A 23,050-nucleotide genomic window follows, 5' to 3' on the forward strand; every position below is an offset into this window, starting at 1 on the left:
TATTTAATCGCGTAGTGGAATTAACTATTTGTGGATTCTTATAAATTCTATATAACTTTGGGACTATTTTGAATCTCGGTCTATTTCTGAAATTTATTCTTACATACTTTTGATTTTTTAACCCTGTATGCTAACATTGCCTATGCGAAATTTTAAAATTGATGGCTATATTGAACGACAAATATATGTGACGTATAAAATTTTCTGACGTCAGACTCTCAAATCAATGAATGTGTTTGTAGATAGATGTTTTTGTGTTCTGTTAAATTGTTCCTTTTAAAATTGTTACACGATGATGACTGCTGTACCCATATTTTGACTATTTTATTTATTGTGTCTGTTTAGTTAACGCATCATTGTAAATATAACGGAATTTGATGAAACTGTCATCAAAGTGAGAGGGTTAGCGCTATGGAATCAGGTTTAATCCACCAATTTCTTCATTTGAAAATGCCTGTACCAAGTCAGGAATATGACAGTTCTTGTCCATCCGTTTTTGATGCGTTTTGTTATTTAATTTTGTCATGTGATTACGGACTTTCCGAAATGATTTTTCTCTAAGTTCAGTATTTTTGTGATTTTACTTCTCACTTACGTTATCCATGTCAGTGTGCATTGTGACATTTAAGACTCAAATGAAAAGATAGATAAAGATAAGAAAAATTTATTTTATTAAAGTGTCACATGTTGATCTTACACAAAATAAAAAGAGATCTCATGTATATATCTTGCAAACGTAATAAATAGATCAGTTTGATTTAAACCAAGTTTAAAAGAAATTTAATACTGGAAAACACACCTACGTTTAAAACTAAGACTTACGAATTAAACAAAATTATGGATAAAATGCATTTAACACTCAAATGACTGTAATTCATATTAAGTGTATAATTAAGTCGTGCTTTTGTAACACCAAATTACATCAAACGTTTTTGTTTAATAGATACACAAGTTAACTATTGAACATATGAACTGTTTACACAGAGATAATATGCCTCACCTGTGTCGGATCTTCGTGCAATAATGCAAAATTAAATTAAACTCAACACTTTAATGTTTTAATTTTGCAAAACGTTCAAAGTCAATGTACTCAAGAGTAACAAACAAATCTCTAAGGACATGAGAAGTGATAATTGTTTTTATACAACTGCAAAACAACATTATTGACGTTATACCACGATTGGTTCCTCTTTAACTGACAAATTACCTACACAGTAGTCCATGAAAGTGAGCGGAGGAGGGGGGAAACGAATCAACATGCAACCATTCAAAATAGATTTGTAAATGTAATTACAACTGCATACAAAATATAATTACCATACCATCAGTGGTTTTTTTTAAACTGATGGAAATGAGACCTGCCAATACTTATTCAGCTGCATACCAAATTCATCAATTTACCAAAAGCGATTCCATTTAAAATGACTTACCAATAGCGAATCCTCTAAAATTGACAAACATTTTAATCTGTCATAGACGCGATAACAATATATTATTGTAAGTATATTTGAAGAAAACTTGCAAGAACAATGCAAATTTGAAAACCTTGAAATTAAATGTATCCTAAGACTTATATGTTCAACATGGAGAAATCGATATTCATGAGCGCCTAGAAAAATATGTCAGGACAAATAAGAATCAAATATCTCGTTAGTTGAAACAGCTAACATTTCAAAAATAATCATTGCATCAGTGAAACAAATTAATAAAACGTGTTAATCATTTGACGTAACAAAATAACTGGCTTTATAATTAACCAGTTATACCAATATTGCATTATTGAAGTGCAAGACAAATTAAAGATAAGAAGATGTGGTATGATAGTCAATGAGTCTACTATGAACCAAAAAACAAATTGAGTAAATGTAAGCATCTAGAGGTCACTGTATGGCCTTAAAAATGGGCAAAACCCATATTGTATAGTAAACATGAACAACAGTCTCACCCAAAAGGATATTTCCCTGAACAATTGTTCGCCTCTAATTCTCTATAGTTTTTTAGATGGATTTCTTTAATAATACTTTTTAATTTACTTTTCTGGGATTTCATTATATATTTGACATTCAAGTATAAAATGGTATTCATCTTCAATAGCGTTAGTGTTACACTTAGTACATAGTCTATTATTTTATCAACACTATAACATTTGCTTGTTTCTATACTTGAATTATGAGCTGATATATGATATATTTACAAATATATAGTGTGTATGTGTTATATAGTTTACAGGTCTATCAAAATAAAATTGCAATCATGTATACTATGTATATATTTATACAAACAACATTTACTTTATTTTTTAATGACTTACTATACATTTGACTTTCTTATTTTTATTGAAACCTTTTTTACTCTTATTTTCTTATTCATCTGTAAAAGTGTAGGAAATCAAATTTGTTATCAATACACTTAAGTGAACATGGTGTATATATTGACTTTTGAGAAACTGTTTCACTTAACATTAAACATTTACTTCAATAACAGTCAAACTAAACGATGAAACAATTACAAAACAGAAAAAGATAAACAGTTAAAAGTAAAAATAATAATAATAGGTATACAGAATAAACAATAAAAGGTATACAGAAAAAACAATAATAGGTATACAGAATCAATAATAATAGGTATACAGAATCAATACACAAACTGCATTAACTGAGAATATAATCAGATACAGTGTGCTTTTGACCGTAAGCGATAAAATCAGAATCGATTAATGCCATAAACGACCCCGTTTATATAGTGTCTGGTCAACTATGTTTTAACTTGAAATACTAGTTATAATATATCAAACACATTCTGCATTTGTATGCGCTTGTCCTAAGTCAGTAACCTATTGTTCGATGGATGTGGTTTGTTGGTTTGGTTCATATGTGTTTCTCTGTTATAAGACCTCGGTCGTCCTGTATGAATGGTTTTACACTAGAATTTATAGTTTTCTGATTGGTGTGCGCCGAGGCTTCGTACTTTGACCTATAGTTTACTTTTATTACATTGGGACTCGAATGGAGAGTTTTCAAACCACATCTTTAGGTTTGTATTTATTGTTTACCATTGACTTTTTTGTCAATTTAATTAGTAAATTATAGTTTGAGTAGTTCATTTCATTTTTCGTATATGCAAATTTTTCACATATTCAATATTTATCCCATTGACCGCAAATGGTGAATACAAAAATGAGTTAACAAATATCGTTCAAAGCATCAGATACCACACTATCGAAAAACTGCATGAATCTTTTCCATCAATTCTGAAAAATTCAAAAGAAATTCTGTCAAAAAATCATTTGCAAAACGTGTTTGCATCCGATACTGAGATAATATAATGTTCCTAATTAGAGCAACATATCTTTATTCGTTTACCTTAACATGAAGAATAACTTAGTTGTGTTCGCTTTATCCAGATGATTTGTTCATTTCAAGTTAGAATTAATGATGCAGACTTGGTTTAAGTATTTGTTTGATTTTTCCGGATGTTGTCATATTTTGTATGCATCTAAATGATGTTGAACTACATTTAAATCGTATACATAATATACATGTCTGAAGCATATTTACGTCGAAAGATACAATACAATAATTCAAAATATGTGAAAAAGATCAACAAGGTATAAAACACAAGTGGTAAATATCGATTTGTTTTCACTTTGACATTTTCAGTCTAAATATATCTAATAGCTGTTTAAGAACATTTGTTTTGATTAGGAGGTATTGTAATGGACACTTTCTTCATTGCCTAATATATTATACAAAACGTCACAAAAATAACAAGCAAATCGTGCAAACAAATAGTTAGGTGTTCTAAATTCGGTGTTGATATATTTGGTTTTGCATACTTGCATTCCTATTTTTCTTTTCTGTATAAAAGCAAGTATTTTTTTAATAGTTTTAGAAAAGTATTATATCATCTGACGAGACTTGTTAATTGGAAGTTGCAGTTTATCTACCTTTATTAACAAGGAAATGTAAACAGGATAAACTTTTGTATTCACGTTTTCCGATCGTAATCGTCAATAGTCGTGAACGAAGGGGAACGTTTTTTTGTTGGCTTCAAAGCATTGGTTTTACTGTTTAGTGTAGTGATTTTTTACTGTTGTACTCTTTTCCATCGATTTCTATTTGGGCGTGGTGTTATCTGTCTTTCAAGATTTAGGATTTATTCCTGTACTTCAAACATGAAAAAGATATCACTTAAGTTACCTGCTTTCATTCGTTCTTTTATCTCTTCAAAACTCCTTGTCTCTAATTCCATTTTCCTGATTTCGTCTAATCGTTTTACATAGGATTCACCTGCTGGATTGTTACGCTGGTCAAATCTAGTTAGCATATCATGAACTATAGTGATTAGTGTTTGGTATCGTGTGTCATCTAATGCAAAGACAGAAGAATGCTGCATTTCATTTCTGATCACACGTATCCGTTGAATGTCGTCACCAATAGCATCTTCATTGGTAGAAATCTGGTCAACCTCTTCTATTTTCCTAAAGCCTTTACTTGGAAAGTTTATTTTTAAAGCACAATATTTCTTACACATTTCTGTTATGTCCAACTTTTTACGATCAAGTATTTCTCCAGTCTTTGTATCTAAGAATAAGCGATCGTATAAAACGTCTGATAATACCTCTAGAACTATCTTTGACATTCTGACGTAATTCTGTTCCTCACTACTTAATCTACCGGGAGCCTATAATATCAATGAAATATGTAATGATACAAACTAATGCTATATAATTGCCATCTATTAACAGGTAGTTAGACATACAAATATGGTCAAGGCAGTAAATACACCGGGACAGTGAAAAAGGATAGAACACAGAATTAATGATAGACAGAAAATTCAATGTGACGTCAGAATATTCAAAATTACGTCAAATTTATTTGAATAATTAAAAATAAAAAATAAAAAGATATACATATATATATCATTGCAAGCATGCGAGATTTGTACAAAGCATGACACAATGTTCTTAAAGATAAACTAGAAGTATTTCCATTCAACAATTATTTAACAGTGGAGCATTTTTTTTTAAATGAGCTAGCTACGTAGTATGTTGTTCGACAAAGATAGATATTTAGGGGCTATTCAAAATGCTATGATATTCAACGCAACCAAGTAAACATGGCGTTCTTTTCAATTGATTGAAGATGCATCATTACATGTATTTCATTACCTTGAACATACATAAAACAACTTAGAATATAATAGCAATATACCGGTCAGTAACATTTCTTTATTTTTCATATAGCATAGTATGATACGATCATAAACAAGTGAAATAGGATGGATAATTTGCTTAAAAATTCGTAAAGGTTCCACGGAACCCAGTGTCTCACCTACTTTTGCTGTTAATGGCAGACTCAACAAAAATGAGGAAAAACATCAATAAAAATTTCCCTCTCGATACTGTCTTTTGATTGAAAGAAGCTTCCAAGTTTGGTAAAAAATCCAGGATAGTTTATGAATCTAATAAATGTTTTATAAACTTTAACTGCATACTGTATGTAATGTTAACTGGAAGAAAAACTAAGTCCATTTGTAAGTAAAATACGGAAAAAGTGATTTTTTTTTTACAAATTTACTTCTATATTAATATCTTATGATCAGAAACAAGCTTTTGTCTAAGCTTGGTAGAAATCCAGGATAGTTTAAGAACATTATAAAAATTTTAAAAACTTAAACCACAGAGTGAATGTTTTGTTTCTGGCAAAAAAAAAAAGTCCATTTTTAAGTAAAATACGGAAAAGTGGAAATTTATTTTTACAAAATTTTCTTCTTGATAATATCTTATGATCATAAAGAAGCTTCTGTCTAAGTTTGGTACAAATCAAGGATAGTTTATGAAAGTTATTAAAATTTTAAAAACTTTAACCACAGAGTGAATGTAATGTTTCCTCGCAGAAAAACTAAGTCCATTTATAAGTAAAATACGGAAAAAATGGAATTTTATTTTTACAAAATTTACTTCTGGATACTTTCTTATATTCATAAACAAGCTTCTGTCCAAGTTTGGTAGACATTCAGTATAGTTTAAGAAAGTTATTAAAATTTCAAAAACTTTAACCACAGAGTGAATATTTGTGGACGCCGCCGCCGACGACGACGGAATATAGGATCGCTTAGTCTCGCTTTTTCGACTAAAGTCGAAGGCTCGACAAAAATCACATTAATATTTTCGCTATACAGCGTTTATCCTGTAGACGATCACATTAATTTTAGGAAAGCACTTAACATGCGTAAACAGGAGGCACTTAAAAGCCTGTAGGCTGGCTGTAAATTATTTGAAAGTTCATTTATGATTTCAAACATTTAAATAGATATAACTCAAATGCAACTTTCGCTTTTCGTGATATTTTTCGTGTCATGTTGTTTTTCAACCCGGAACAGAAATATAAATCGATGAAGACCCTAGGGTAATCTGTATTTTTTTTGCAAATTGTATTTTGATCTATGAAAAGCTATTCATACATTTAAAATTACAATGCAACCTTTATTTTATATGAAGGTCCCACAAAAAATGTATAAAGTGTGTATGTTTTTTAGCTTCTCTCATGCGATACCTTTTTGGTCACTTTTTATGTGTTGTGTCTGAATATGAATTATAACCCTCAATAGTGAATGAACAGGTTGAACAAATCCTTCTGAACAAACAGAAAAAGAAGACACATAAGAACCTCACAAGACTTTTTTCAAGTTTATTAATGAAAACTATGTCTCTGATTGGAATACGGTTAGGTGAGCTTTAAATTATAAGTTATAGTGTGGATTACGCAAATGTTTGAAGTTGGTCGGGTTTTGCGTACATTTCCTGTAAAACAAAAGTTTTGTTGTTTTCCTCTTATAGTTGATGTGTTTACCTCAGTTTTAGTTTGTAACACGGATCTGTTTTCTCTCAATAGATCTATGACTTTCGAACAGCGGTATATATAAAATTTAGTCCTGGTATCTATGATGAGTTTATTTACAACCACTGCCGGTAGAGATTTATTTCCCCGAGGGTATCACAAGCCCAGTAGTCAGCACTTTCTGTGCTGACATGAAATATCATTGATATTGTTAAATTTAAAAATTAACTGTTTACAAAATTTTGAATTTTTTGAAATACGGAGGCTTTTCTACCTCAGGCATAGCTTACCGTAGCTGTTTTTGGCAACATTTTTAGGAATTTGGGATCTCAATGCTCTTCAACTTCGTACTTTCTTTTTGTTTTTGTTTTTTTTTTTAAACTTTTTTTGGATTCGAGCTTCACTGATGAGTCTTTTGTAGACGAAACGCGCGCCTGTCGTATATATACAATTTAGTCCTGGTATCTATTATGAGTTTATATACTACTGTTGCCTTTATTTGACACATTTAAAAAAAACTTAGTCATATTTGACACAACTTTTTGGAATTTTGGATCCTTAATGCTCTTCAACTGTGTACAGTCGCGCATATTAATTGCGAATGGACCCAATACTTTTATCTTTATCACAACCAGTCTCCAATGATACTGACATAAGCAACGAGTACACATCAAAGATAAATATACAAATTACCAATAATTGGATTTCATCATGTCACAAATATATGCCCACTAGATGAAAATAATCTAAAGCAAATAGAAATATTACCTTAGATTTCTCACAAGACCAATAGTCTTTATATTTATGAACTGTCGCATGTTCTTCGCAATAATAATGTTTCCCATCATTTACTTGATCAAATTCACGGAATCCTGTGTCAAAGGAGAAACTGGTGGTCTCACACTTCCATTTTTTCTCGAAAGATACCGTTTTCAACTTGTATCGCGTGTTGACAATTCTGTTGATTTCTCTTTCGACAACTTTTAAAACAGCTTGGTTAACCTCTGTATCTACTTCATCCCATTGCCATACTTGCAGCTGAATCATATGGCTACTCTTTGCTAATACAAATTTTGCACAGCCAGTTGTGTCAATATTGAATACACAACAATCCTTGAAGAGACCTATCTCGCCCTTTACCACTGCTAGAGGATATTCTCGTAGACAAGAGACAATCAGATTGCTGATTAGATACGGCGGTAAAAAACTAAAGACAAAACACAAACATGTAGATTTGCTAGCATTTGGAACGTTAAACAATACATCAATATCCTTAATTTTTAATGTTTGAAGCATGCATGGAACATAAAAACTATGCTCCCTTTGTACATTTCCACTTTCTGTCAGTAGCAATGGATAGATGATAATGTCAAACTTTTCAATTACTTCCAGTATATGCTCTTTATGAATTCTCATGTCTGCTGATTGTTTCTTAAATATTTCTTCCAATAGCTTAGGATCCATCTTTCCTGTTTTTTTGAAGTTGTCCCATTGTAAGTGTGGTAATTCAAATTGAAACTGCTGGGCTGTAACAATGCATGTAAAAGCATTTGCTAACCATTGGGGATCAAGTATGATGTATGACGAAATGTCTTCAAAAAATATCACGTTACCAATTTCATGTTGATACCTGAGAAAGAGATGAAGCTCCTTGTTATCAGTTATCGGAAGTGGTATTTTCTCACCTAGTTCTTTTAATCTTTCAAAAGAAATTATTTGTTTTCCGATCGTAAGTTCAGAGTTGATGGCTTTTTCCATCTGAATAAATTTAACAGGATATTCTCGATTCCAATTTGCGGTACTGTTTGCTGTGGCAAATATATCATTCCTCAATTTTTCAAAAGTAACGTCTACATCCTCTGTGTTGGAGATCAGGTGAACTGATCTCAGGTGAAGCTTGGAATCTTTAAAGATTTTATCAATGTAGGATTCGAGACGTTTTCTGCATTGTTCTTCGTCCTTTCGCAAAAACAAAAACAGTGTATAGTTTCATGTATAGTTTATGTTTAGTCAGTCTTTATAAAAATACAATAACATTTAAGGAATGATATCTTTTAAGATCATACAAACACATTCATTTAACGACAAACTCAATGGTCCGACACAAATATTTGAAAAGCACACCAAAAATAATTTTGCTTTTAAGTTTTCAATATAGCTTAGGGCTACTAGTTAGTTCAATCAATACTTTTCTAAGATCAGTATGAAACTTTCTTTACAAGATTTTCTTTTTTTCACGTCAATGTTGCAGTATCACTCAATGTTTAGCAAAGTCCGGTTAGTTATTTGTAAATATGATAAATTAAATAATGTATTGATAGGTTTAACATTAGCCGAAACTATAGACGTTTTTTTTCGTTAGCAATTCAATTGCAGCTTAAAAATAGATTTATTGAATGATAACAGTTTTCGAGCTTCCATCAAATCAGCGGCGGTCGATATATCTGAGAAATGTCTTCGATGATAAATGAACAAAGCTTATATTTTAATAGTTTTCTTTTATCAAAGAAAACCCCAGTACTTCTAGCATCATCTCATTCACAGATGTTGTGGCAAACTTGATCTAATCGTATCTTATAGATCCGATACATTGGTGAAGTATATTCAATGTCCATAGTCTAAACTTAACAGAATACCGTTTTTATATGAACACAAGTTAACATTACCTAAATATTATCAAAGGCGCAAATTCAGTCGTCAAGTTTTTATAAACAGAGACTAAATTAACATGTCTACTCCACTGTTACTTTGATATAAATACCTGAAATTTGTCCTTGTGTGTACCAATTGCAATAACTGGTGGATCTAGAAGGTTGTGAGCTCCTTCGAGCAATACAGCTTCAGTTTTGTCGTTTATGCTTCCATAACAATGTATTGTATCCATCCAGAAATTGAATGTGCCTGTGATTAAAGACAAGTTAATATCTAAATATTTCGGTGGATGACTGCACTTGAAATGTGTCTTAAGAATACAATTACTTCTTTCAATAAAAACATATATAATGATTCATCCTGCAGACCGTTATAATATTGCAATTAAAAAATATAACTATTTAAATCAGTGTTTAAAAAGAGGCGAAAGTTACACACAGGCGAATCAACATTCATGAGTCAAAAAGAAAGCGATAACGATCGGGCAGATAAAAAAAACCCAAAGAATAGACAAACAAAAGTATGCACAACATTTTATAGAACACAATCGAGAGAACAAAATGAACCTTGCATAAATCAGGGTTGAATCGAGGTCCTCAAGAAGGGTTCGCAGATCCTATATCACATTCAGCACTCGTCTTGTTGTTTGTGGAAAGTACAAATTCAGTGATAAGTCTCACTTGTAGGTCAGAGTCGACGTAAATAGAACGATATTGTGGTAACTACAAATGGAACATGCCTACTGTAATCTGTGGTAATAAAGACAATCTAATGATGGAGTCCGTAAATTGTCCATGTACAGAAAGCAAAACGCTATACATTAATAAAACGCATTGCGGGGCGCAACTTTATATGAGCGAAGAGGTCAAACCCTTAACAGTTTGGGTGAAAATTGACACTTCATTCATGCAAGCTTGATACAGATCTGAATTTAGATTCTGATTAAATATTTGACACAATATATATAAAGCTTTCTAAAAATTAATTTTTAAAAAATTATAAACAAACCTACCATGAAGTTCTGCATAGTTAGATTCAGCATATAAAAAAAACACCATAGAATTCAAATTTTGTTAAAATCAAACTAAATTTAATTTGGACCCATAGGGCCTTAATGTGGATCAATTCAAACATGGGGCCAAAAATCCTAAATCTAAAAATACGGTTCCATTCAGCATAATAAAGAACCCACAGTGTTCTAGACTTTGAATTAAATCCCATTGAATATGGTCAAGAAATGAACAATTGATACATTTGTATTAGAAAAGTTTTGTTTTTGTTCTGTTTTTATAAACAGTTAAGACCATTGACCCAAAAGTCAATCCTAACCTTCATTTTTTAAATGAAACCTTTTGGTAACATTTCATCAATTTCCAATCACTAATATATGTAAGCTATTGTTTGGAAATCAAATGTCTTCGTACAACGCAAGATATTTGCAGTCGTATAAAAAAGGATGTTTTTATGAGATAAGAAGAAAACAACATTTGTGGTGATATCTTTTAAGCACTATATAAAATAGGTTAGCTACAAGTATATTACATGATTTTACTTGTAAAAGAGAGGGGAAAGGTACCAAAGGAACATTTATAATCATAAGACGAAAATAAACTGACAAAGGCATGACAAAGAACGCCAAAGACTAAAACGACAATCAAATATATTCAAAACACAACGTAGAAAACTTAAGACTGAGCAACAGAAAACCCAACCAAAAACCGGGGTCGATTTCATACACTCAGGGAAGATTCTACTCTACATGTGCACCCGTCGTATTGTTTGTGTATTTAAAAACCTGGTGATAAGTATAATTCGGTAGGTTACATACGAGACAAAAGTGGACGGGAATGTAGTTACGACTTTTGGAACATATCCGTCGTCATCTTTAAAACAGATATTCAATGATGTTAAACCAACTATTGATGGCATCTGTAAATTTTTAGAAGGGATAATTGCAACTGCGCCTCTTTAACACTTGGCTTGATAGCTTTTTTGTGAGCAGCAACCTTCTGATAAGGACATCATGATAGAAAATACAAGTCCTAGAATATCGTATCAATTTGGAGATATATACTTCATGGGAAGACACTGCTAGAATGTTGCTACATAGGAAATGAATTGGGAAGCTGAAGTCATCTCTTTTGTCACGATATTTTGTTTTCATCCGATCCTCATTGTCAATTTCTAGATGCAAGTCAAGATAGTAAATGGCTATATTAAATGATTACACGAAAAGTAGTGTTGTTTTAAGCAAATAATAAAAATCATTTAACAAAAAAGCCACGTATTAAAATTTGCTGTCTTAAATGTTTAGTTTCATTGTTTTTATATGAACTGAACATCAAGAATAATTCGTATCTACGTTTAATATAATTATATCTATAAATTTGATAAAGAAGCACAAATTGACTTTACAAACCGTAGGATACTGTGTCATCTATGTCATGTAAATTTGCTACGACAAGAAAAATTGCTTCTGAATTCAAAAACGTTTGATGTGTGTTGTAATACTCAATGTCACCAGCAAAATCCCACACTGTTAAATTTGCATAGTCGTCTTCGTCTTGTAAGTCTACAGCAGATCCGATTATACTTAACAGCTCATCCTTTGCCAGTTTAGAAATCGGCGGTTCTGTAATCTCCGGATAAGCAAACTGATAATTCATTTTGGGTTGAGGTTCTTTGTCATGTTCAATTTTTTTGGTGATTGTGCCCTTATTATCATCTGTTGATATCTGATCTGATGAAGATACCTCCAATATGTCATGCTTGGGTTTTTCTTTATCTTGATGTAACTCTTTGACAATTGACTGTAATATTCTATTGTTGATACTTGTTTCTTTCACTAATCTTGTATCTACAAAAAAAAATAGTAAAAAGTGTTCATAGTACAGAAGAAATCTATGGAAGTTAGGATTAAACTTCACCGATTTCATATGTTATACAATTAAAAAAACAATAAAGAAAATCACGTCCACCCCTTTCTCAGAAACTGAACACAAAACAATAATCTGTTAAGGCAACAGGTCATTATCAAGAAAAAAGTAAATTAACAAAAATACTGAACTATTATCAATAACATTTTATTTTCATATAAAATCTTTACAGTAACAACTATTGCAGTAATTGAAATAATGAAATTACAGTAGAAGTAAAGTATTTGTTAAAGGATTAAATTGCCAAAGGGTTTATACAACACTCAATCCAGAAATCCATCTGATTAGACATTTTCATTTAGTTTTTTTGCATTGATTGGATTGCATTCTTGAGAACAATGTTTAACAAGACATTGAATATCATATAAACATGAAATGCAGGCACTGAAAATTTATTAAAAACAATTCCTATAAATCACACATATTTTTAAGTCTCAAGAATAAAAGAGTACACTGCAAAACAGTATAATTATATACAAAAATAACATTTTTTACATATAATAAAACGGATGCGAGGATAAGTTTACATAAGCATATAGTCATTTTTGCGAATAAAAATATTTTGTGATAATGCAGTAGAGATCATTAGTCTGTATTTTAGTTTAAATTACATCCAACATGCCTATCTTTAATTCCATTGATTAAATATTAAATATTAAATAGGTCTGTGACATACGGTTCATACTAGGATCTAGCAAAAATGTGTTTCCAAGAATTGAAAAATAAAAAAGAGTAAATACAAAAAAACAGCATACACAGATTTAAAAAAAAAATTAAAATTATGTTTACTATGTTTTAGTTTTTCTATGATAACTTTGCAATAAATAAAACATGTAAAACGAGAGTGAGAGAAAAAATGGCATATTTACCTAACACTTTATTCCATTCCCAGTTACTTAGATTTATTCGACATCTCCGCCGATGAATTTCTATACCATTTGTGCTTTTTACGCTTTGTAACTCCTCCCCGAACAATCTTCGTACTAAGGAAGTCTTTCCAACAGATTTTTTTCCAACAATTATTAAATTTATATCCCGTCTTCTTTCTGAACCCGATTCAAGGGCGTTCAGATAAATGGCAATAGACTCATGATCCATCTTTTTTATTTGTTCTGGTATTTTGCTGTCTGAAATGTTAATAAATAAATGTTTATCCTAAAAAGTCATTAGTAAGAGGTCATACTCGGCTACCGATTTATACATATTAGGTCCGAGACATACAGTTCATAGTAGTCTCAATCGATTTATGAATTTCGAACAGCGGTATCCTACTGTTGCTTTTATGATTATGTTGACGTCACATGCCTTGTGACAGCAACAAGTCTGATGATTTGGACGTCACATGCCTTGTGAAAGGATTAACTGGTAAGAATGATTATCAAAAATACATTCAACACGTTGAGGAAAGTATAAATTAGATGAGAATGATTTTAAAGTTAATGTGATCATGGTGATCTGTAATCAATCAATCTTCATCAATAGCCTACTTCACTTTTCCCATCAATTTGTTGGTTTTTTCCATCATTTTTCATTATAACATTATAAGCAGATATCAAGGTTTCTGTATATTAGAAACAGGTAATTATAAATCATTTCAGCCAGTATCTGAATAATTAACATTAGATGATTACCTTCAACTACTGGTGCTGCAGGTTCCCGTAATTGGGTGTCAGGAGTAACTTCTGGGGATGTCTTTGACATGGCAGTCTATAAAAGAAAAATATGCCATAAACTATCCTTCCCCATGTGAAAACTTGTCAAATAGTTTTAATACATATATATGTTAATAGCCTTTCTATCTGCCAGTAGATTTAAAGGACAATTACTCTATATTTTACAGGAGTTGAAATGCGCAATGCAATCACAACTTATTTTAATTAGACACAGACAATTATCTTGAATGATCGTAATTCTTTACTTACTTCCAACTTTGATTCTGTTGTTTGCATCTATTTGTTATAATAGGTACAGTCATTGTATTGAACAAAATTATTCCTCTTCGCCGCATTATTCAAAGATAATGCATAGTGATGCACGTTGACTAAATATGAAAGTGCATATGTAGTTGTCTCCCTTACTAGTATTATCAGTTTCAGAATGTTCATTGTTATTTCCCTTGTTTAAAACTATCATTTTCATGTTTCTTTATTTAATGATTTATATGATGCTTATTCAGTACATATTTGTGAAATCGAATAGATATTAGTATTTTGAATTCATTGGTTAAAGGTATTCATTTAAATTCTACATTTTTTTATTTGCATTGTCACAAATCATTTATAACCTCCTTAAATGACAGACTTAAGGCCTATACATTTTATATGACTGGTTTGCTGTAATTGCATTGAATTGTCTGATGGCTGAAGTATACAGTCCAACCAAAGAAAGCTGTACTGAATGAAAATCTTCCTTTAATTTATTGGTTTTCAATTACTTAGATACGAGAACCCCGCTCACAATTTTTTTGAAATTTTGATCAATCTTGAAGAAAATAATATGACACCCCCCCCCCCAAAAAAAAAAAAAAACAAACGAAAAAACAAATTCCCCTACCTCAATTTGTTTTTAATTTGAAATTAAACCAGGTGCTTCGCAGGGGCAGCTTTATACGGCCGCAGAGGTCGAACCCTGAACAGTTGGGGCAAGTATGGACACAACATTTAAGCTTGATACAGCATCTAAATACATGGTTAGATTCAGCATATCATAGAACCCTAAAAATTCAATTTTTGATGAAATCAAATAATGTTCATTTTAGACCCTTTAGACCTCAATGTGGACCAATTTGATAACCGGGTCCAAATACTAAAAATCTAAATACATGGTTAGATTAAGCATATTGATGAACCCATATATTGAATTTTTGTGGTCATAAACCTTGTGTTTAAATTTAATAGATTTCTATTTACTTAAACTAAAGTTATAGTGCGAAAAACAAACGACAACGACGACGACAATGACAACGACGACGACGACGACAATGACAACGACGACGACGCTGACGCCAACGTGATAACTTTCAATTTTTGCGGTCGTATAAAAAGGACCAAAAATTAGGAATCTAAATACACGGTAAGATTTGGCATATCAAAGAACCCCCAAATATATATATAACACATAAACAAACAACAACCACTGAATTATAGGCTCCTCACTTTGTACAGACACATACAAACATAATGTCTCAAGGTTAAACATGTTAGCGGGATCCAAACCCTCCCTCTTACCTGGGACAGTACAACTTAAGAAAGAACTATAAAAATCAGTTGAAAAAAGCTTAACTTAAGGCTTTAGATCAGTTTTCTGCGTACATCAAAAGTCGCCTTATTTTAGTAAAGATTTCTAATTAGAAAAAGATACCGTACCAATAAAGAGATATTTGGTTTTTAAGTCATTGGATTTTTTACAAAATAGAAAATCATTTATTTCTTGATTTCGTTTAATTTTGATAATTAAAATCACCGTCAATAAGCAACACAATTAAAACTATAGTTGTTTGTTGTCTGTACGACATAGTAAGAGCACATTATTATTCACGAACGTGTACCAGAGTCCATAGGGAGTGCAGAAGGGGTACGTCTTGTTTAATACGCAACTTTTATATAAAATATAGTGAGTTATGCCCCTTCCAAATAACCCGGCTCCAACCATTCAATTTCACTAATTTATGTTCTTTTTTTGTTATCTTTTGAGTTATGGTAATACATAGAAATAAAAAAAATATATAAAGTTTACCAATCATTCACTTTTACGTTTTGTGTATATTTCATAATAATATATTTACATGTAATATTTCTCACAAACTTTAATTGTTTTCGGAAAAATAATCTGAAGCACGACTGTAACTTGCATCCTCTTGATGCATCAAGTGCACCCATTATAAAAATGTTCCGGATCCACCAATAAACCCGTAGAGAGTATTATTTAAGTAATTTAAAATTAGCGAAAATTTATTTGAAGACTTTTGTTTTCAATTAAAAGGTGGCCCCCCAATGTTGAAACTAAAATGTACTGGTATTCGGTAAAATATTGATAGTTGTTCTTTAAGTATATAACAGTTTTGCTCTTTGTTTTTCTTTCTCTAAAAACATAATGAATGGGTAACTAATCTGTTTAACGTTGGCATCAGACTTGGGGTCAATTACATTTGAATGTAATTAATTAAATTACACATTACATTGCAAAAATGGTCAATTACACTAATTACACATTACACAGTTTTTGAAATGTAATTAATTAAATTACAATTACTTTACTAAAGTAATTAATTAAATTACACATTACATTTCATCATAATATTTGTTAACATAGTTTAAGCGTTGCATTTGATAATCATGAGTAATTTTAATGTTTTGTCATTTAGTCTGCATCTCTCTGGTCTGTACACTTAGACAGCCATTCTCAAAAATAATTCTATAGGAGGTATTGAGGCATATATTGCTTGATTAGAACATGGAGGTATTATACCTCCATAACCAGTAGATGTGTTGATAGAAGAGGAAATTAGTTCCTATTAACTTGCCAATACATTAAGGGGTATTTTAACATCTCAGAAATGAAGTTATTTAAATAAAACATAGCATGAATAAAGAAATTATAAATAAATTAAAAAAAAAATCACTTAATAATTATTTAAAGGTATGCTTGTCACAACATTGAAAATATTTTTTATTACAAACAATGAATATAATGTCTATATCTTAGCAAATATTTTGCTCATTAGATAAAATACATGTAATAGTGGCATTGCCCCTGGACATTTTAATCTGATTAATTGCTGTTTGTTTTTACAGCTGTTAATTTTTATTTCTATAATCGTTTTGTGTATAATAATTTGAAAAAATGATTGTGTGCAGTAAATTTAAATTCTAAATGAACTTTCATCAAGATTTTTCACACATTTTTTTGTTTTTGTTTAACATGGTGATTTATTACTTTTTAAATCTATTTAGTTAAAGATCTTTCTGAAAAACATATGTATTTTTTTCAAATCATAAGACTATTCAGAAAAAAATTCTGTTAGTCAAATAAGTAATATAAAAACGTAACAATAAAAATGAAACATATATCTCAAGTGCCGTGTGCGGGAAACCTCATGTTGAAAGAATTATGCAAAGTGTGTCTTCGAGCTTCTCATCAAAAAGTTTTATGTCAATAAAAATACATTTTTTTCTCCAGTGCCTTTTACTATCCATATCCGTTTTTGTCTTTAAACAGACGATGAAATCAAGCATTCACCAATCTTAAAAGAAATCAATGTATTGACTAAACATCGGATGACTACAATGCTCATGAATATTAATAAGTAAGTTGCGTCTCCATAGTGATGACGCTGTCCGCTTCATTTCTTTGGTCGTCAATCGCTCTTGTATTTTAATCTTTTTATTGATAAACTATGCAGAATTAGATAAATAATGATAATTTATTGAAAATAAAAATAAAATGTCACATTATTTTACAAACCATAACTAGTATTGTATGAAAATCCTACTTGTCGATCTCGCAACGGAGGCGTGGCTTGTTTTCCTTATTTGGAAAACCGATTCAACAGGAAGCTTGAAACCCACATGTTTTGAACGGACGGAATGTTTTTGTTGCAAGAGGCAAATAATGGCCCATGTACCCAAGGATTTCAGCTTACAAGCCGAATAGTACGCCATAACTTGACTATGAGTAAGTATTCTGTCGTCTTTTTGCTGTTTTCTGTAGCCGACTATCTTCATTTTGACAAAAATCTACTCTTGAGGTTGAAATTCTTCCCCTTTTTTTCATCTGTTTTAGAAATTATCCCTGAACCATGTGAACCAAGGAATTGCATAGTGTACTATGCCTGAACTGTCTTAATTGCAAGTCTTTTCATGGTCCACAGTGTTTATGTGCCATCTATGTGAAGTTTTAGAATACCCATGAGCTGTCCAGGAAGTTTGTTATGCTATATATATATAGTTTCACTTGTTGATGTAAAAAAACTTAAGGTCTAGTCTATTCCATGGTTGGCCAGCTGACAGTCAATCTGTTTGAATTCATGAATCATGGATATAATTTGTTTTGAGAGCGAGTGATATAAGACAGGAGATTGGCAATTATAATAACAAGCTGCTGGTCTAAACAAATTTAATCTGTAGAAGAAGACACTAGACTAAATTTTCAACAAAGACCCCACCTCAATATTATTAATAGGAACTGTAGTGAGCACCTTTAATATCACAGAGTTTATAACTTTGCAGACAGTGTGTAGGCAAGACACTGCCAGATGTTCTAAAGTTAGCTATGTCATGTATGTGCATGATCATACATGCACAAACTACACTATCCTCAATTACAAAGCTGCATCATGAATGCAAGGTCAGTTTTTTTACGTTCTAAAACAACAAAAATTCTAGATTTTTATTCACATGAAGACTTGAAAGACTTAATTGTAACTGTATAGTATACTGATTGATGTTTTATTCTTAGGCTGCCGCAGGCAAGATTCTTATTTTCTAAAGAAAATTTTGCATAGAACGTATACTAATTTGTCTGTAGTGTACAAGCAAATGTAGTACTTACTGAATAGAAATTCTGACAGACCTAAATGAAGTTTTAAAAAACCTGGGCTATTTGTCCTGTACCTAAGTGTAAATTTTATATATACAATATATACCCTTATTTTATTCTGTATGCTTCACGTTTAAGTTCTTTAATATGTATATAAATAAAAGGAGATGTAGGGCATACTCGTAGCCAGGGGGGTTAAGATGACCCCCCCCTTGAAAACAAATAAGCACTGTTAAAGTCAATGTTCTATTCGAATTGCGACTGTTGAAGTCGAGTTTGTGAGTCCAACGAGTCCAACGAACACCCCCCCCCCCCTTTTGGAAAACAAGAAATATCCAACTTAAAACTAAAATGAGAAATATTCGATTTAAAACGAGAGTTCATATAATATATATTCAATTTCAAACGAGAGTTCATCTAAAAGTGACTTCAGGAACTTTTGCAATAATTCGCAAAGTGCTTTAGATGAACTCTCGTTTTAAATTGAATATATATATATGAACTCTCGTTTTAAATCGAATATTTCTCATTTTAGTTTTAAGTTGAATATTTCTTGTTTTAAATGTTTCTTTATTCTTAAATATAATGTTTCTTTATTTCAAATACCCAAAGAGATTAATTATAGATTTACTATTTTACAACTTAATCCGATGGCTGTCAAAAGTGCGAAACTTACACTCAACTTCAAAAGAAGCAATTATCGCTATTTTGCTAAGTTGAGCCGGAGGACAATAATCCTATTATTATTAAATAACATTGGACAATTATATTTACAAAATGTATATTTTATGAGAACCTTTTATAATGTTTTAATACCCTTTTCTTTGACTTAATTTATGTTTTGTAAACTGTTGCTGGGGCAGTCTTCCCCTAGCTTTCGAACTGTAAACTTGTGTTAATAAATTTGTATATATTTTTATACGGTCTTGCGTTTAAAGCAGCCATAGTAGTGTCGATTATAGACCTACAGACTTTAATGTAACACGACCCGAAGTTCACGGACTGATGCCGGAATTCACGGGGTTATATTTATACCTTTAAAATTCAATGAAAATCGTGAATTGCTACACCCGAAAAAATAACCCGCTATACGGTATATTAATATAACCAATGCAATTTCAAGAGTATATTTGTTTTAATAAAATTGAGAATGGAAATGGGGAATATGTCAAAGAGACAACCACCCAACCAAAGAGCATACAACATTCAATCATAAAAATCATGCATATCAGTCATGATAATATTACGCATAATAGCGTTTGCAGGTACCTAGATACATGGGTCGTCTTATTGGCTATAATGCACGCAAATGCATTACAAGAATTGTATGCATGCTCCTTATTAACATAATATTACGGACGTACTTATACAGGCATTTTCTTTTTGAAAACTATCACCAGTTGTGTTTATACCTTTTAGTTTATAACATACATAGACAATTTATACTGTCATCTCATGACTGTACATAATTCAACTAGAGTCTCTCAAGGTTAAAATCATTATTAATAGTATTAAATACTAGTATTAGATATTATGATAACAAAAAAATGCAAAATTTCCGTAAAATTACAAAACTCAGGGGCAGCGACCTAACAACGAGTTGTCATATTCGTCTGAAAATGTCAGTGCAGATAAATCTAAATCCAAAAAACAGTTTCGCCACCTGTCAGATTTGCTCTATATGCATTAGTTTCATAGATATTAGCCAAAAACTGCATTGTTTTCCTATGTTCTATGTTTAGCCATGTCGGCCATGCTGGTTGGCAGGCGTGGTTATCGATCGGAGATATGTTTTAAACTAGATACCCTAGTGATGATTCTGGCCAAGTTTGTTAAAAGTCAATAGATTCAGAGAAGAAGGTTTTCGTTAAAGTTAACAGACAACGACGAAGACGGACGACGGACGCCAAGTGATGAGAAAAGCTTACTTGATCTTTTATGTCAGGTGAGCTAAAAATGTACATATTTATTAGCATATGTTAGTCATATATATATTACACGGAGTTTAATGAACAGCTTGATAATCATTTTAAAGTTTTTTATGATTTTGCTAATTTTCAGGTATAGGCTTCAACAAGTGGATATATGAAACAGCTTTTAGGAATTTATAAGTCAACTGCGATTGTCGATTCTCTTAAACATGTTAAATGGAACTTATTTCCCCTAAAATTGTGTGATGACGATGTTTTAATCGTGCCAATATATATATATAAAAAGAAGATGTGGTATGATTGCAGATGAAACAACTCTCCACAAGAGACCAACATGACACAGAAATTTACAAATATATGTCATCGTATGGTCTTCAACAATGAGCAAAGCCCATACCGCATAGGCCCCGAAATGACAATGTAAAACAATTCAAACTAGAAAACTTACGGCCTTATCTATAAAAAAAAATGAACGAAAAACAAATAGGTAACATATAAACAAACGACAACCACGGCATTCCAGGCTCCTGACAGGCACATACATACATACTGTGGCGGGATTAAACATGTTAGCGAAATTCCAAACCTCCCTCTAACCCGGGACAGTGGTACAAATGCATAACAGTACAATATAAGAACGAACTATACAAATCAGTTGAAAATGGCTTAACTCATAAAATGGACAAAAATACAAGTGGATGTGGTCGGGTACTTGTGTAAATTTTATATATCTTTTAATGTACGAACGCAGTTTGCAGTTATGTTTTTCCGTATTTCAAGCATTTGCATAGTTATATATAATGTCATAATCTATGTTAAAGTGTCGGACTAACGGGGTGTCGGACTAATGGGGTGTCAGACTATTGGGGTGTCGGACCAATGGGGTGTCGGACTAACGGGGTGTCGGAATATCGGGGCGACCCCGAATAAACCAAGGATTTGTATAGTGCTACTATACAAATCCTTGGAAAGCTTAGAATTTTTTACTTAAAACAAGGAAAACTACATCATATTTGAAACAACTTTTCTAAAAGAGGGGTCCGCACTTTCTGAATAATAACAGAATAATATAAAAGTAAATGATATGTGTGGTTGATTAAAGTCCAGAAATATTACAAAATTTGTAGACATGTTTTGACCATTTAATACCAGATAGCTATATAGTTCTTTCGGAAAATATGAGGCGTTTTGTACTAAAAGTGTTTTTTTTTTACAAAAAATATATAATAACTTAAATGACCCCTCATAAAAGGGATATTCTATAACATTGTGGGGTGGTTCCCAACCTGATTATGACTTGGATGGAGATTTGTCTCTTTGGCACACATACATATACCACATCTAATTATTCAATTATTTCTTGGTGTACAGGGGAAAAACACTTCATAAATTAAAGAAATGTCAGGGTACAAACTTGTGATAAATCAAGCTTTAATATCATGAATATTGTCAAAATCTAATATTTTTGTTTACAAAAAAAAATTATAATCGTTCGCCTTTATTTTTATACGACCCCAAAAATTTTTTGGGATCGTATAATGGTATGATGTCGTTGGCCGAAGACACATTGGTTTCCGGATAATAACTTTAGTTTAAGTGAATAGATCGTCATGAAATTTTTTCAGAAGGTTCATTACCACAAAAGGAAGGTTGGGATTGATTTTGGGGATGATGGTCCCAAACGATTAGGACTTAGGGGCCCAAAAGAAGCATTTTTCTAGTTTCAGGATAATAACTTGTGTAGAAGTATTTCAATTGCACTGAAATCATACTGCAATGTTTAAAACCACAAGTAGAAGGTTTGGATTCATTTTAGGGGTTATGGGGCCAAAGTTTAGGAATAAAGGGCCAAAAAGGGGTAAAAACAAGCATTTTTCTAGTTTCAAGACAATAACTTATGTGTAATTGTATGGATCTCTCTGAAATTGTACCACAATGTACCATATAACAAAGGGGAGGCTGGGATTAAGTTTTAGGTTAATTGTCCAAAATATGTAGGAATTAGGGGCCAAAAAGAAGCATGTTTCTAGTTTCCGAACAATCATGACAATAACTTGTGTTTAAGTGTATGGTTCTCTCTGAAATTGTACTACAAGGTTCAATACTGCAATGGAAAGCATAGGATTGAGTTTACGGGTTATTGCTCCAGGGG

General features: G+C 31.5%; 1 protein-coding gene across 2 annotated transcripts in view; it reads right to left on the reverse strand.

Annotated features, from left to right (window-relative positions):
• Positions 1-720: 720 nt before the first annotated feature.
• The window catches only part of LOC143051547 (uncharacterized), a 33,042-nt gene continuing 10,712 nt past the window's right edge, over positions 721-23,050 (reverse strand). Inside the window, exons 2-8 of one of the 2 annotated variants that reach the window (XM_076224441.1) lie at positions 14,062-14,137; positions 13,300-13,557; positions 11,914-12,351; positions 9,604-9,743; positions 7,611-8,801; positions 4,200-4,683; positions 721-3,250 (exon numbers count right to left, since the gene is read on the reverse strand). In XM_076224441.1, coding sequence (XP_076080556.1) covers positions 3,216-3,250; positions 4,200-4,683; positions 7,611-8,801; positions 9,604-9,743; positions 11,914-12,351; positions 13,300-13,557; positions 14,062-14,137 — 2,622 coding nt within the window. In that variant the 3' untranslated portion in view covers positions 721-3,215. The remainder of the gene's footprint in view (positions 3,251-4,199; positions 4,684-7,610; positions 8,802-9,603; positions 9,744-11,913; positions 12,352-13,299; positions 13,558-14,061; positions 14,138-23,050) is intronic. The other variant, XM_076224442.1, reaches the window with a different exon arrangement.

Source organism: Mytilus galloprovincialis, chromosome 11 (assembly GCF_965363235.1).
Source record: "Mytilus galloprovincialis chromosome 11, xbMytGall1.hap1.1, whole genome shotgun sequence".
NCBI lineage: Eukaryota > Metazoa > Mollusca > Bivalvia > Mytilida > Mytilidae > Mytilus > Mytilus galloprovincialis.